The sequence below is a fragment of the Euprymna scolopes genome, chromosome 1 (assembly GCF_053919585.1).
Source record: "Euprymna scolopes isolate OS-2025 chromosome 1, ASM5391958v1, whole genome shotgun sequence".
NCBI classification, from domain to species: Eukaryota; Metazoa; Mollusca; class Cephalopoda; order Sepiida; family Sepiolidae; genus Euprymna; species Euprymna scolopes.
Window position 1 is genome coordinate 72,607,238 of NC_136482.1, and position 18,235 is coordinate 72,625,472.

The following is an 18,235-nucleotide window of genomic DNA, read 5'->3' on the forward strand; positions in this document are numbered from 1 at the left end:
TGTTACATGATAAGGGCTGTCCCCTTTTCATGTAAGTATAAAAATAGAGAGATTTAGTTAAAATGAAAATGAAATAGAATAGACGAAATTCGAACCTCGTAAATTAGGTTTAGAAATAGATTACGAGAGAGAATTAGAAAATGGAATGTAAAACAAACGATTGTTTAGCTTAAAGATAAAATAGTTTCAAGAAAAGAATGTGCACTGTCAATTTTGTTATGAAAATTCAATTGAAAGAATGCAGCTACAAGATAATTTAATAAACATGTTTTTAACATATTGGAAATATAGGTTACTGAGAATATAGGTTAAAATTCCTTTTGTAAACAAAGGAAAAAGTTTTGGACACGCATTTCGAGAACACGTGAAAGAAGACACATGTTTTAACATGTGTATGACGTCATGGAAAATGGGAAGTTCTCGATATAGTTAGAAAATTTCAGAGTTAAGCAAGGAGAAACTGAGGGAGAGTCAGAGAAAGTCTGAGGACGACAGACGACAGTCCAGACATGGACATTCGAACGTCTAGAAGCGAGACGGTCACTTTTGAAACTTAATATGTGAAGCTTTGAATTCTTGATGATGAAAACCACGGCCGGTTATGAGAAGAAATAAACCCACCATGTGTTTTTATAAACTTCGTCTTTGTGTTGTAATTCTACCAAAAGGTAAAGTGAAAATTGTTATTATATGTCTATATATCTGTGTTATAAAATGTCTTGACATACACATCTCATATCTACAATGTGAACTCTACATCTCATTCTACACTTCTAAGTATAAACATTTTAATATATATGAATATCTTTATGAAATGAACAATCTCTCACAACATCTCTCTCAACAGCATCACTCATAATAAGACTCTCTCTTAATAAGACTCCTATATAACACTCAACATGGTATAGAGTTGTAACTGCATCCCTGCAGGCGAACGATGGCACTCTTATAAATCATTTAAACTCAGAAATTAAATTTTTTTTGTAAATATTGCATTATGTGATACTTTTCATGCGAGCCTTAGCACGTTTTATTAATAAATATAATGCTATTGTTTCTGTTGTTGTTAATGTTGTTGATAAATATAATTTTAAAAAGTTAGGTATTTTCTTGAAAAAGGTTTCTGCCTCAACAAAATGTTTAACTGGAAAATTATTTTACCGAAAACTATTAATGTTAAACTATAAAAAGGAAGATACTAGAATTAAAAAAAAAAAAAAAATTATTTACACTCAATCAGATGTGCCTTTTGCACTAATAAAAATATAATTGGCATTTTGTTGCACTTTTTAAGATTTTGATGAATTGCATATAAAACAGAAGAAAAAATTTTAAATCATAAGAAAAATCTAAAATCAGTAAATTATCAATAAATTTTGTCATAATAAAAATATATTTATTAGATTAATTTTAATTTGTAAAAGAAAAAACGACATTAAAAAAATCCAAAATCAGCAAATTTATTAAATTTTGTCATAAAAACGATTGTTTTATTAATATTGGTAAGAAAACATGTTTTACTTCATTATAATCACTCATACATAAATTATGTGCGTAGTATGTAACTAAATATTTTATAATGACAAAATTTATTAATTATTTGCTGTTTTTTAATTTTTTCATTATCATATTTTTTTTTCAAATCCAATAATCCTTTTTATATAAAAAATATATTGACAAATTTATTAATTTTAAATATTTCGATCGTTTCTTTTTTAAATAAAAAAATGAAAATCAATTTAATAAATAATAATATTTTTACAAAATCTATTTACAAAATCTGACAATATTTATTGATATAATTGGATGATTTAAGATTTTTCTTCTAAGGTTTTATATGCAATTCATTTTATTTTTTCTGTCCAAAAATTATAATCAATATAATAATCATTTTTTACTCGCGGAACCTGTGGAAATTCCACAAGGGACTCATTCATATGTAATATATTGATGTCATTCTCTAGATGTTCAGTGTAGATGGAGACGCTCTAGCATGAACGCCCGGTAAAGCCTGGTCATAGAGTACGCTTAAATATGATATTTTAATTCTTGCAGATTTCATATATATTATTATAGACTTAATGTTCTATCGCTTTTTATATATTATTTATAGAATTAATGTTCTATCGCTTTTTATATATTATAAGGTTGGGATTTCAAAAATAAAAAATATATCCATATGACTTGGGTTTATTAGCTTGAATTGAAACTGAAATATAAACTTATGAATATATATATATATATATATATATATATATATATATATATATATATATATATATATATATATATATATATATATATTTACATATATATAACTTGAGTTTCTTCAACCATAATCGAAACCAAAACCAAAACTTATGAAGAATTTTTGATAAAATTATTTATAAAAAAAATGATTTAAGTGCCATCAGCTATATCGAAACCGAAACCGAAACTTATGAAGAATTCTTGGTAAAATTATTTATGACAAGAAATAGAACATACCAATTAAACAGCCCGGATGTAAGCGTGACACACAAAAGAACACACACGCTATCGTATTAATATATAGATAATGAGAAAATTTATAAATATTTAAAATCTTAAAAGTGCAACAAAATGCCAATTACATTTTTATTAGTTCCTAAGACACATCTGATTGAGTGTAAATAAAATATTATTTTTTTAAATTCTAGTATCTTCCTTTTTATAGTTTAATATTAATAGTTTTCGGTAAAATAATTTTCCAGTTAAACATTTTGTTGAAAATTTTTCTGTTGAGGCAGAAATCTTTTCAACAAAATTTATTCATTTCCAAATAATTCCAAATTAATTCAATATTTTTTTATTTTATGAAAAGTATTTCATCTATTTTTAAAAAAAATTTATGAAAAGTAAATAAGATGAAAACTATTTTTTCTTTTAATTTATGAAAAATATTTCCTGTACCTGTCATTTAAAATGTTCGCCATGTATTCATGTGCCTTGTGAAAGGTCACGTGACTACGCGCATGCACGTACATTTCAATAAGAACTGCTCACGCATAGCGTTAACGAATACGGTAATATGGCGCAAAATAGTGCGAGGATTTCTGGGGTTAATACCATGCAAACGGTAAATTTGCGACGGGTTTAAATATCAGATTCGTTGTCAGCGACCCCCAAAACCTGTTAGTAACCCAAATTTTAATGATCGGTTGTAGTTAAAGTAAACGTTTACCAACCATCGTCCATTGTTAAACAACAAAACTAATCAATTTTGTGATACAGTTGCCGTAGTAACGACCATCAACAAGACTTGCTGAACTTCATGTCGGAGAAAAAGAAGGTACACCCCCCCCCCATACTACGTTTATCTTATATTTAGTTTGATTTTAACCCGACTAATACTTGTTTTATTATGTATTTTTATTGCACGTTGATGTTTATAAACTGAGCTGTTTATTTCAATATATTATTGTGAGAAATGTTTGATAATTTTTGACTTGACTGTCTATCAAAACAAATCATCGTGAGTAAAAATTTAGTCGATAAAGTTGATATAAAAATTTCGGTTCTTTTATAAACAGCATGTGACCTTATTTTTATTTTTTAATATATTAACGATATTATATGAAACTTTAATGCTAGCGGGCAATGATTACTGTGTGTTGATTATTTCAGCCGCCCAAAATAACACAAAAAAGGATAGCTTGAATTTTACGTGAAAGGCAAAACAAGTTCTCTTGTAACAGATGTCTTCCTGAATTATAGGTATCTCCACGGCGATGCGTAAAACGTCAGCATGGTACACAATAATAGCGACGTCATCATTTCCTGTGTTTGTGTCAATTTCTATGGATGGGCATTCGCGTTATAATTGTTAATGGAAGTAACATTTTTTTTTTTTTTTTGCTATGTATAAAAAACAATATAAGACTTACCTTTTGTAAGACAAATAGATTTTTATTAACGAACTACACAGACGAGAGTTAATTAAAAAAAAAATTAATTTCAACGTCTTCTGTTGGCACTTATGTATCTAAAGATAACGCTACTTACAGGATTCCATACTTTTTTGAAAAAAGGTGCAAAACTTAAGGATCACCCTCTATCAATTCAAATAATAAAATCAAAACGAATTTTTTTTAGGCTGATTTTGGATTTGCAATTTTTATTATCTCAATAGTCTTATTTTTTTTTTTATTATTGGAAACCTGCTGTTAAAAAAATCTGTTTAAACTTCATATCGCGTAATATTTGAATTTAATATCATTCCAAGCTTTTGTAAGAAATTCTGCAGAAATAAGCAGGCTCCTCATTAGTCGGTTTGTCCGCCCACGATTTTGTTTGAACCTATCAAATTGCTTGTTATTACTAATTGCCGATGGTACTCTTAGCGCCAAATTCATCTTTTCAGATCACCAGTTTCGACAAAGATTCATGTTGAAATGGACATTCGAAATTCACTCGAGGCTTGTAGCCTCAAAATCATTTTTTTTTTCTTCTTTCATTATTCATCAAGTGAAGATAATATAAAAAAAAAAATATGAATTGTAATTTTTATATGTCCCAAATATCGGGACTTTGACTCAAAAATGGTAAGAACCAAAGAACTCAAATTATGTATGTAAGTCTCAAACCCTTTGTGAGACATACATCATTATTGGGGCAGGAAAAATGTATATTCCCTGTATTCAAAATATCAATGAAGGCGAAAGGGTGTCCGGTCTATATTTACTGTCTTTTGGATACTGGTAGCCAGAAATTCTTTTCTGAGGTAATATTAAGCCGTTTAAGTCACATGAATAAATTAAAACCAGGAATGGTGGAAATGCCTGTTAATAAGTTTGTCTTCTCTTGATGGAGAAAAAATAAATGCCTTCAAGAAGGCTATTGTTCTTAGGAACGGCAAATATTATATCAGTCTACCATGGGACTGAAAAACTTCCTAAGGAGGAATCCAATTATGTGTCCTCACTGTGAATAATGACCCAGTCCTTAGACAGTAAGGGACTATATGATGATTATATACAGATCTGATTGAAATCTATCCAAGATAAAAAATGGATTTTGTTTCTTAGGGTGGATGGCAAATTGTACACCCACAGATTTAAATACAATTATATTTGGCTTTAATGCTAGCCCATTTATACTGAGTTTTATACTCAAATTCCATGCCGAAAAATATGAGGCTGATTTAGCCTTTTACACGATTTCCAAAAAATGTTGACAATTTGGTCAACTAACAAGGCACATTGTTCATCTGCTTCCTAAAAGTCTTGAGGGAACGTCAGTCAGTCAGAACCAGACCGCCAGCCTAGCAACATCTAGACTCTTTCGCCCCCTGTCCACCGGACATCTTGCTATAGCATTGACGGTTTCGATTTGAGACAACTGCTATCCAGCCAGGGGCGATACGGTACTGACTGACCTTTGATGACCTTAAAGAACTTTTGTTGGAATTTTTTTTGTACCAATAATGGTGCATCCCCCCTGTTTACATTTATTATTTTTTATCTGGTTCTTATATATGATTTTCTGTAATTCGGTATCCTTTATGATTTTTAGTTTCGTATATTTTGGATTTGTACGAAACTCCCTTTAATTTGAGAAAAGGAAAATGCTAGCTCCGTGATGATGTCACGAGCCCAGCGCGTATTTCGCCCTCTTTTGAAATTCCGCTGACGTGGAGATTGGACGTTTGTTTCATTGCCTGATGCTGAGAATGGAATTTTCACGAGCCTCCTTCAAAGAAGAAAACCCGGCAAGAATACCCGGATATGTGACGAGACATACTTCTGAAAACTATCTACGTGACTACGGTTTTGCACATATTTTAGAAGGAGTGAAATTATTTTAAAGAAAATACCTTATTTTACGTGACAAGGAATTTTGGAACCTCCTACAAAGAAGAAAACCCGGTAAAGAAACCCCCGGACAAGCGACGCAGTCTTGCTTCTGAAATCCATCTGCGTGTCTACGGTTTGCACACAAACATGGAGGGAGAGAAAATTCTAAAAGAACTTTAAACGAGAAAAAAAAAGGGAAAAAGGCAAGTGCCTGATTGGCTTTCAATTTGTGAGTACGCTCCTAAAATTTATTTCATATGCGAGTGTGATTAGGAGATACTATTTTGAATCTTATTATTGTATTCATTAATGGATACAACATCTTCATTATAAGAATCAGTGTTATTTCTTTTTCATAATATGTTACTTTGGCGTTTCATAAGTTTAATGCTCGCAAAGGGAAAAATTTGCAACTAAATTTATTGTGAATAAAATCTCTTCTTTGTTTCAAAGCAAGACCTTTATATTTCATTCTTTATCCACTCCCCTTTTTTATTCCATGCTATAATTTTTTTTCAGGTTAGTTACTTTAGCGTCGAATTTATCTGGAAGCAAGATAAAATTCCGACACCTTCTTTTCCTTCTTCCCTTTTAGCAGCCTGACCTGCCAGTTCCTGCTACAAATAAAATACTTTTCATTGTTATTGTTTAAAAGGAAATTTGTGTTTCTTTTGTGTCTTGTTCTTTGCTATAATCTATTAGGAAAAATAAGTACACTGTTATAAAGTTCATTCTTCTCTTAATAATCGCTGAAAATTTCGTATTGATTGGATAATTACCTGATTTTTGGTAGATTTTTGAAAAGACAGTCCGTCAAAAAGTACTTACCTGCCCCCCCCCCAGTTTTGGCGGTGCCTAAATATACAAATGGTTGCTGTGAACCTTCACAAAAACATCACACTGCAAGCGGTAAATCACTCTCCCATCCCCATGTATGGTCAAATTTCTCGTTCTCTGGATTTAGAATTACTATAGCGGATTTACCCTACCCCATACTCGGCATGGACTTCCTGCACCACTTCAACCTGATAGTGGATATACGCAGACGTTGGCTGATAGATGCAAATACGGTACTTTCTGTCTCTGGTGTGAAAGCAAACACCCCCCTCTATCAGCCCAGTATTCTTCATTGCCGCTTCCAATAACCCCTATCAGACCGTCTTACACTCCTACCCGGAGTTAACAAATTTAAATTTTGTTGTGAGTGAACCCACGCACATCACAACTCACTTTATTCAGACCACAGGTGCTCCTGTATTCTCATGATCTCGATGCCTCCCTGCTGACAAACTTAAAGCAGTGAAGGCAGAGTTCAACCATATGCTGCAATTGGGAATCATACGCCCCTCTTCCAGTCCATGGGCTTCCCCTTTGCATATGGTCCTGAAACATTCTGGAGATTGGCGTCCGACTGGAGATTATCGATGACTCAATGCCATGACAGTACCTGATCATTACCCAGTCCCTCATATACAGGACTTTGCTTTCTCTCTGCATGATTGTAAGACCTTCTCCAAACTAGACCTAGTTAAGATTTACTATCAGATCCCAGTGAATCCGGCCGATATTTCCAAGACTGCAGTAACAACCCGATTTGGAGCGTTTGAATTTTTAACTATGCCCTTTGGTTTACAAAACACGACTAGTACCTTTCAGCGCTTCATGGATGAAGTATTGTGTGACTTGGACTTCGTCTATAACTATATAGATGACATTCTCCTAGCAAGTGCCTCACCTGAGGAACATGTCACTCACCTCTGCCTACTGTTCGAATGGTTTCAGCAGTACCAGGTGAGGATTAACCCTGGTAAATGCGTTTTCAGGGCGTCGTCACTAGTTTTCCTGGGCCACATTATCAACCCAAACGGTATATCTCCATTACCAGAAAAGGTGAAGGTTCTACAAGACCTTCAACCACCCACTTCACTTTGCCAACTAAGGTACTTCGTCGGTCTGTTAAACTATTACAGACGCTTTATCCCACACTGTGCAGATCTTCTAGCTCCTCTTTCCGATCTGTTACGTAACAGGAAGAAGAAAAATGAACAAATCTCACTTAATGAGATTCAGCTTAAAGCTTTTAATGAAGTGAAAAACAAAACTGGCGACAACATCTCTACTCGCACATCCTGTACCTGATGCTCAGATTTCACTGGTTGTGTACGCATCAGGCACAGCTGTAAGTGCAGTGTTGTAACAGCAGCACCAACAACAGTTACAACCTCTCGCATACTTCATATATATATATATATATATATATATATATATATATATATATATATGACTATTTTTTAATTATTTGATCTTTTCGGCCTTAAACAATGGTGAAATTTTTATCGACCTACTTTTTTTTGTTCAATTTTCGTAACATGAAATATGGGGGGGGCGATAGAACACCTAAAAAAAATTTCTTTTAATATATTATTTTAATATATTTTATTATGTAAGTTTATTTAATAATGACATTTATTTAATAATGACATATCGAAAATGAAGTTTATTTAATAATGACATATCGAAAATTTCATTATTTGATTTTTTGCTAGATTTTAAAAATATGGATGTGTCTAAGGCTTTAAAAACGTCACTATATAGGAGCGTTGTTTTTAATCGTAGCGTCGATAATGTAAACACAATTTTTGTCTTGCGTTTTCATTATTTTTGTATGCTGTAAAAAAATTTTTTTTTTTTAATATTAGCAATTTATTTGAAGCTTCTTCTTTTAAATGGTAAAAGGTTATGATGATAGATTAAATTACAATTACATCGTGTTACATATAGGGGGAGGAGGTTAAAACTGTGTGACGCGTTGGAGATACCTACTGAACTACTTTAGCCTTTTTTCGCTCACATGTCCAGTGTTGCCAACTGAGATTTTTAAAATCTCCATAAATCGCTAGATTCGTAACTTTTTCCGTCTGAAATTTTCAAAAACCGCTAAATCGAAACATACCTCCCACCAAAAAAAACCCCCCCACTATATTTTGACTTCCTGCCCTACATAAAAATATAATGAATATACAAAATATTCCGTATTTTCTCACTGTATACTTTTGGAATTGTATTGAAGCAGTTAGGCCCATAGAAGGCTTCCAAATTTTATCAGCTAGTCTTATCTGTTTTTCAGAGAAAAAAAAAAAAAAAGAAACAAATCATAAAATCAAACAGTGTTTATAATAAAAGTTAAATTGAAATATATTACAAATTGAACATCATAATAATGGTGTACCTAAATATTGAATGTTGCTGAATAAATTCTCAGCATGTTGAGTGATGCATTTTGGGTGGAATTGAGATAGGAAATGGGTTGAGATTCGAAGGAGGAAATATAAACACGTGTGGACGGATAGAGAGAAGAAAATTTTATTATGGGTCAAAAAAGAGATTGTGGGATTTTTACAATTAAGGGGATACAATCACAGGAAGAGTTCCAACACCCCCGCTTGCTCTTTGAATGTTATTGTGTATATTATATAAAGAGCATTGTATTTAAAGTCCAAAAAGAAGTTCTTTGAATCTCTCTAACTTTGCTCGAGTTGGGGTTTTCGTCAAAATGTCCGCTAGCATGTCATTTGTAGGACAATAAATAATTTTTATGTTGCCGCATAAAATACCACTTCAGATTAAAGACCTCGGAAAACTCTGACATTTCCTAGGAATAGATTTCAACATAACCGAAAAATATATATTAATGAGCCAGGAACAGTATGCAACAAATTCGTACATCAGCATCTGCTTGGTAGTGTTTAGTGAATCATTATTATCAGCTGCAATAATTAAATCATCGACCCATGAGATGATAATGACTCATTCTTTACTGCTGTGTCGTATGTAGACGCAATGATCTACTTTATTCTGAGTGAAGCCATTTTTGATGAACCGATTATGTTTGGTTCCAGTTTCTGCCCAATTGTTTTTGGCCGTATGGGGATTTGTTTAACATACAGACTGGTTTCTCGCCTGTTTTCCATTTTACCTCAGATCCTTCTGGTTGCTCCATACAAATTTCATGGTCGATAGGGGCATGAAGATATGCTGTTTTGACGTCCATTTGATGTACGATGAGATCTTATTGGGTAGCCATTTGCGTTAATATGCGGATTGATGTGATGTCGGCTGTCGGTGAGAAAGTCTCTCTATAATCTACTTTTTCGGTTTGATTATAGCCCTTGCGACGAATCTTGCTTTGTATTTTGGAGTTCCATCATGGTTTTCTTTAATTTTGTATACCCATCTGCCACTGATTGTTGTTTTACCTTTAGGTAAAGATATTAGTTCATGTTATATATAGGTTTTTCATTATTATTATTATTATTATTATTATTATTATTATTATTATTTGTTGTTGTTATATTGTTCGTTGTTAGGACTTATTAAGAGGTGAGTCTTCGAGAGTCTTAGAGTCTTTGAGAGTCTTATTAAGAGGCTTGTTGAGTCTTATTAAGAGAGAGTCTTATTAAGAGAGAGTCTTATTAAGAGAGATGTTGCGTTCTGTGTTCGTGTTATGAAGAGATTCATATATATAAAATGTTCATAATTAGAAGTGTAGAAGCTCTTTGAGTGAGGAGAGGAGACATTGTGTATGTAAAGACATTTTAAAGCACATGATATATAAGACATATAATCACTTTACCTTTTGGTAGAATTACAACACAAAGATGACGTTTATAAAAACACATGATGGGTTTATTTCTTCTCCGACCGGTCGTGGTTTTCTTAGTCAAGAATTCAAAGTTTTACATTCTATGTTTCAAAGGTGACCGTCTCGCTTCCAGACGTTCGACTGTCCATGTCTGGACTCCAGACTGTCGTCTCTCTTCCTCCCCTTTCTGCTGTCACACTCTGACTGACTCTGACTCTTGTTTATCATTTCTTTTTATGAGTTTTCGACCTCCTAATCTGTTAACCAATTTACGTCATTGACCCACATTCTGACCCTGTCGATGTTTGCTTTTGGTCTTACTTGCAGCCGAATTACGTCATCTTATTCTCGGGTTACATATTTGTCGGTCAGGGTTTAAGTTCATCCGAACTTTGCTCCATTCAACGGTCTGACCCATAAACCGACTTGCGTCATAGGACCAGGTCATCCAATTCCAGGTTCCATTTTTGATGGCCCGGATTTCCAGTTCATTCGCACCTCTCCTCTCTCTATTACATTCATACACGTCATTTTCTTTTAGGGAATTGATTTCCTCCTGCATTGCTTTGATCCAGTGGTGTGCCACTGGGGAGGTTGTAGCTTCTCTATAGGTGTGTGATACACCATGTGCAGCTTTTTAGCAGTAATCGACGTTGATTAGTGTGTGACCGCTCTCGTCTTGAACTGTTGTTATATAGTCCTCTAAGTAGTTGGGTATCTTGTGTTTCTGCTCAGGGTATCTCCGTGTATGGATATCCTCTTCCATAGTGTTGGGTAGTTTATCAACACTCGATTGTTTTGGGATTTTCTCTCAAACGTCTCTCGGGAAAGTCCCCATTGTCATCATTTGGTGGGGAGGTTTGAGTGTGTTGTTCACTAGTGCTGGTGATAAATTTTACTTGTCTGTGTTTATACACTTTTCCATTTTCTGGGTAGTAGATTAGATATGCTGGGCTGTTTCTGTCATATCCGATAAATATTCCTCTCTGTCATTTGGAGTCAAGTTTTCCTCTTTTTGTGTTAGAGTAGGTATAGCACACCGAGCTGAAAATGTGCATTTTTGAGAGGTTGGGTTTTCTGCCGGTTATCTCATAATAAGGAGTCTGTTTTAAGCGGTTGCTGAAGCATCTGTTTCGTATAACTGCAGATGTCATAGCAGCATAAGCCCATAAAGTTTTGGGCAAGCTGCTTTCTATGATCATGCATCTTGCCATTTCAAACAATGTTCACCAATTTCTTTCAGCCATTCTGTTCTGATGAGGTGAGTACGGCGCCGAAGTTTCATGTTTTACTTTATTTTTGTGGAGTAGCTTCTGGAAGTTATTTGATTTGAACTCCGAGCCATTGTCTGATCTTAATATTTTTATTTTGCGGGAGGGGGAAATGTCCACGATGAATCTCTCAGTGGTGAGTGTAGTGTTGTCTTTATTCTTAATGAAATATACGTATATGGCGCCGGAAAAATCATCGGTGAATGAGACAGCATAGCAGTTTCCGCTTAAATCTGCCGGATCTATTGGGCCGGCTAAGTCTGAATGTACTAAGTGTAGTATACCGGTTGCCCGTTCATCAGTTGTTTCTTTCTGCTTTGGGGGAATTTCACTTGAAGGCAGATGTCACAGGTTTTGCTGCTGGAGTTTTTATTTTTTATCTTCATTCCGTTGACTACAGTGGGTAGTTTTGCTACGTCGTCGTAGTTACAGTGGCCGAGTATTTTATGCCATGTGTGGACGTCGTAGCATTGATGGCAGCTGTCTTCATCATTTTCATCCTCCACAGTCATTAGATAATATAATCTTTTGTGTACATATATTTTAAATTTGGATCCATTTTTGTGCATTAGTTCGTCTTTATTTTCTTTGAAGATGACCGTTGCTCCATTTTTAGTGGCGGTTTTCATGGAGAAAATATCTTGCAGATAGGTGGGTATCAGTAATACGATTTTCATTCCTGGGCCCATAACCTATTGAGTGGTGCATTTTAGGTGGAATTGAGATAGGAAATGGGTTAAGATTCGATGGAGGAAATATAAACACGTGTGGATGAATAGAGAGAAGAAAATTTTATTAGGGGGCAAAAAAGAGATTGTGGGATTTTTACAATAAAGGAGAGACAATCACAGGAAGAGTTCCAACACAGCAAATATTAGAAAACTTATTATTTGCAAAACAAAAAATTAAAAAGAACTCCGCAAAATGCAGGCACCAAATTTATATGTGAAATTGATAGATTTTAGAAGGGGAGATTGAGGAGAGTAGGTAAAAATGGCACGTGTATAAATGGGAAAAATAGTAGAAAATGAAAATCTTTGTGAATGAAGGGAAAGCATTAAGTAGGTTGTCAATTGAAAAAAAAATATATATATATTTAAAAGCTAAGCTATCCCCAGCAAAAAACGAGATTCTACATTTTTTTAGATGATTACGTGTGAATATTCTAAAAAATATTTTAAAACTTAAAGTGGGGATCATTTTTTCAGTAAATGTGACTATTTTCATAATAGGCCAGCCACCCATCAAAAATCACTTTGGTTCAAATTCTGTAGAAGTTATGAACATTTTAAAGTGTTCGACAAGTATTGCTTCTTAAGCTGGAATTTGACAATGCTAGTAGAACATTACATTTGCGACCAATTTTCTTTTCGTTCTACTTTCGTTTTATTTCATTTCTTACTAGAAAGATGAAAAAATAGTAATTCGTTCTTACTAAAATAATAATAGGTATGCATGGAAAAAATAAAATAAGTCACTATTCAAGCCTCCATGAAGAGTTTTTTCCCACGTGAAGCCAAAATTATTTTCAGCCAGCCCTCACAAGTTCAGACCTCGGCATGTGGTCATATGTGTAGCGAATAAGTTAAGCTTTCAAACTCACAAAGTGTTTATCAAGTTCTAGCCTATAATTTTGGAGCTACGGCAGCATTTGTGGGAAAAATTAGCCAAAAATGACCTAAAAATCGTGATAAAAAATTTCAAGGCACCCAAAAGCAAGACCATATTTCAAATATTACTTATCCATTACAAAAAAATGAGGGATCCAGGCAAGAAAGTACCATGTGTAGATAGACTTCTGCAAAAAACGATGCCAAAAATGGTTTGTGAGATTTCTCTCACAAGGTTTTTGCCCTTGACAGAATGGAAAAAAACAATACAGAAATTACAACAAGCTCACCTTGAAACTTCAACGTAAATTTTATTAAAGTAAAAAAGGTCCATGTTGCAAAAGATCCGCCATCTTCATCTATCTGCCACTATGAGCTGGTAACATTCCCGAACGGAATAATAGTTTATCTTCGATAAAGGCTGGGTAGAATTCCTGCTGACGAAGTAGTGCACAGGTTGGAATGTTGAGGTGACTTCCAAGATGGATGCTGCTAGCCGTGCATCCTTGTGGTGTCCTGCAGAGTCAGTCCAATGGCGGACAAAGCAGGTCAAACCGTAGACCTTAATTTCGTCTTGACAGACATCAAATTGTAGCACAAGTGTGCAAATATAATTCGCCCTACTTAAGGGCATTGGTAATTGCAATGATAATGCTCTGCTTCACGTTTAGGCATTAGAATGTCTCAAAGCAACAAAGTATTTTTTTGCTGCCTCGATTCGAGTGAGAAATCCATGTCTGCCCAACTCTGCATCTTTTTGGATTCTGATCTGAAAAAGGGAATATTGGCACCAAGAAAATTCTCGGCAGTTAGTTATAACATGCAATTTGATTGGTTAAAATTATTCCATGGGTGGAGAAACCATCCAATAAAAAGCTTGCTTATTTCTGCAGAATTTCTTACAGCTTTTACGTTTTTTTTTTAAATTTTTTTAGCTAAATTGCAAATTTATGTCTCTGACAATTTTTTTTTCATTTTTACAAAAATTTGAAAATTTTTAACTTTAGAGGCCTACAGGGTCGCCAATGCAATAATGAAATGTGGAAACTCAATCTTTCCAGTACAGTATATAATTAACTGATCTGAAAACGCCATATTCAACAAAATTTGATGCATACAGGTCTACACCTAATTTTGTAAAGAGACTTGGATTCTGAAGCTGAAAATATTTTTTTTCTGATAAACTAAGTCACAGGCTCTAAAAAGGCCCAAATAAAAAATCGGTTTCATGGAAACGTTATTTAATGATGTTGTTGAAAATATACATGAGACAATTTTTTTTTATCCAAATTTAAACCACACATTATTTTATCACCCAGGTCAAATTTTAAAATTTCCCCCAAAAGTGCATTTTTCATATAGCCAGGAAAATGCACAAAAACAAAAACAAAAACAAAACAAAAAAAAACAAAACAAATTATGTGTAAAATGGTATTTCTGATGCTGAACAATCATTAACTCTTTCATTCTTTCATTCATTTCTTTCATTCATGAGTTAATATCATAATTTTGGGGATTTCGATAAATTCCTCTGATATAAAAGACACCGCACGCAAATTAAACCAGTCCAGTCCAGTCCAGTCCAGTCCAAGATGCAATTTTACTGGTAAACAATGCTGCTGACCCTGTCTTGTGTGATATAAAAACACTAACATGACTTCAAGCGCGTCATGCACCTAAATTCTCATGAAAATTTACTTCCTTTTTGTCTTATGTTTTTTTTTAAGGAACATTACTTCCTCAGCCCAGAAATATGCTCACACTGGTGACTACAGCGTCGGTTAATTAGCCGAGCAAGCACATGAACTGATTACTCACAATGGAGAGCGACACTCTATCATCGACCACAGCCACATAGGCTGTATTGGTTTAAGTCCGACCTTTTTGGATAAAGTTTGGTTGTGTACAAAAGCATTAATTTTCGATTGTTTTCCCTTTTCGCTAATGAAAACAAAAAAATACTCCCGGCAAGTTAAAGTGCACTTGTGCACAGAAAATTGTCTTCATGATTACAAATATTTATTTCGTAATAAAAATATCACAACATTATAAGACCAAAAAAGGGGTGGGGAAAGGTCGGTGTTGACTAACTGATCTAACTTAGTTTCATTCGTGATCATCAGTTACCAAAATACCATATTCATCCTATGCATCATACACCAAAAGAATTCATACTATGGCTATCCTACTTAAAACATGTTGCAGTGGGTCGAGAAATGTGAAGGTGCCAATCGACCATAAAAGTGCAAGGTATGACACTAATTTTCGACACCCATAACAAAACATACAAATAAAAACTAATAAAATGTAATTGATTCATTATAATTTTTACTCAATTGAAGAAGAAGGATCAGAGTTTGAATCGCATATAAACATTATTTATTTTACGGTCCATAAACCTGACAAAATTTGATTTGAACATCGCAAATTGACAAAACTTTAAAAATTACAAAAAAGTCACAATGGCGGCAAATTTTTCGAAAAACAGCCAAATTGAACATTAAAATATAATGGTAAAAAGTCAATATAAACATACATTATACCTTGTTAAAGTTTTAGTTCACTCATTAGTCAAGTGAAATACATCAGTAAAAGTCTTACCTTTGGCTTGAAGTATAATGCAAAAGACATATATAGGTGTGTATATATTAAAAATAAAACAAACAAAAAAACTTATCATATGTGTAGCAACTACTATACACAGCCAGAATAAATCTCCGGCAGGAACATTACATAGCGATCACCACTTCAACGCCCACGCCTATGAAGAGTACATGACGTCGTGATGTCACCATCATGCATACATAAAACAAAGGAACTATGTTATGCTCCCTCGCATAGAAATACAGTGAACAGGCTGGAGCGTTCAAGAAGGCCTGTATTTAAAGATTTACCTGCCAAAAATCAAATTAGTTCCCTCTTCAATTTCTCAAGAACAGCACATGTTTAGGACAACTCCGTCACTGGGTGACATAAAACCCCCTTGTCCTGTTCTGTGTAATGCACATGAACTTCAATTCCCATCATGGAAAGTTACCACAGCGAATGAAAATTTAAATCTTCATTTAAATAATTTCATTTCCAATTACTGTTTTTGCGATATGAACACGCATTCGCTAATATGAATTATGGACTGTTTTTCTCAGAAAATAACCACATGAACATGTGTTTTTTTGTTGTTGTTTTTTTTTTACAAGGTGGTCACGACTTATCAAGGCCTGGAAGCCACTCAGGGATGTACAGTATGTTAGTGTTGAGATTTGATAAAGTGTCTTACTTAAGGGGGCGGTTCATCAGGAATTTGTTCATGTAGGACTTGAAGACATCCAGGTTGTAGTCAGGTGGGAAACAGGCATACGGAACAGAGTTCCACAGGCGTGCACTTCTAAGAAAGAAGCTTTGTTCATGGAATCTACGTTTTAGTTTTGGCACAGATAAAGAGTGGGAGAAATTTTTGACAGTGGCACTCTGATCATAAAAAATCAGTAATTTTAAACTTTGTGCTAATCTCACAATATCCTCGTTTTACTAATCTTTCATTATGAACATTCCACACAAGAAAACACTTATGTTGGAACGATGTAAATTAATATCCCTAACATGTAAATAAATGCTGTTTATTTCATGCTAATACAGTGATTTTGTGATTTTTGTCGAATGTTATTTTCTGGATTTAATTTTTAGTTTTTTCTGGATTTAATTTTTATTTTTCATGTAAGTATGTGGATTCTCTTAATCAGTGATCCTATTAAATCTACCTTTAATAGTGCCATGGATATACTCCTATTTTTGACTTCAATAAAATTATGACACACGCAACCTCGGTCCTAAAAATTGATAAATCCCGATTATAAATTGGTTATTCTACCAAACCACATTTACTATATATTTAAGCAGACACCACCTAAAACAATTAACTTCTGGTATCTATGGACGACCATAAGTGACAACTTTTCCTTGTTCATAACAATTTATTAATTTTCAATATTGTAATTTGCAGCCTGAAAAAATGTAATATTTAAATTATTTCTATTAAATTTCTCTTTATTCTAGGAAATATTAAGTTTTAATTTCTAAAACTAAGCATTGTTTAAATTTTAACTAAATCTCTCAATTAACTTTATCGGAAACTCATTTTCAATTCAAAATTTTTATGGAATTATAGACTAAAAGTCAGTTTTTTATTTAATATTAACAGATTGTAAAATCAGTCGTGCACAAAGACATTTAATTAACTTTGAACTCATAATTGTTTCAGTTACTTGGTTTAGAAATTATATTTCTGTTTTAACAATGAAGAAACAAATAATATAGGTTATGCGACAATCTTTATTAGTGAGATGCAAAGATGAACCAATTGGTCCACCATAGAAAAAATTATTCACGTTCGATTTCTAGATACATTTTTTATTTGCTTATTGACTAAAAATGTCAGTGATTAAAAAATTTTTTTTTTTAATTATTGATAGTAAGATTGTCTGTTTATTCATAATAAGTTGTAAAAGTTAATATTCCATATTTTTTTACAGAGTATGAAAAATTCAATCATTAAAAAAAGTAAATTATTTCAGAAATATTTTGAAATTTCACAGGCAAAAATTTCAAAATGTAAATAATACATCATAAAAAAGTTTTCGTAATACTTAAATAATTTTAATATATTTTGCAACTTTTTTTTCAGAAAAAATCGAGAAAAGTCCTATAAATTAGTAATGATTGTGACTCAAAATTAAATATATTTTATTTAATCATTCCAGTATATTTTAATATGTAAAAAACTAAGATGTCCCCCCCCCTCCATAAAAAAAACTTTTGATAAAATTGCGTTAGGGAAGGGGGAAATATGAGAATTTTTTTTTTTGTATATCATTTTATTTCAGTTTATATATAGTTCAATGT

General features: G+C 33.2%; 1 protein-coding gene across 5 annotated transcripts in view; it reads left to right on the forward strand.

Moving 5' to 3' along the window:
• The first annotated feature begins 3,122 nt into the window (after positions 1 to 3,122).
• LOC145240709 (putative tubulin polyglutamylase TTLL9) overlaps positions 3,123 to 18,235 on the forward strand; it is a 209,885-nt gene continuing 194,772 nt past the window's right edge. For 2 of the 5 annotated variants that reach the window (XR_013862527.1, XM_080104001.1), the window contains exon 1: positions 3,123 to 3,310. Coding sequence is in view for 4 of the 5 variants with exons in the window: in XM_080104001.1 (XP_079960127.1) it covers positions 3,293 to 3,310 (18 nt within the window). In the remaining variant the exon portion in view is untranslated. The remainder of the gene's footprint in view (positions 3,311 to 18,235) is intronic. The other 3 variants (XM_080103997.1, XM_080103992.1, XM_080104007.1) reach the window with 3 other exon arrangements.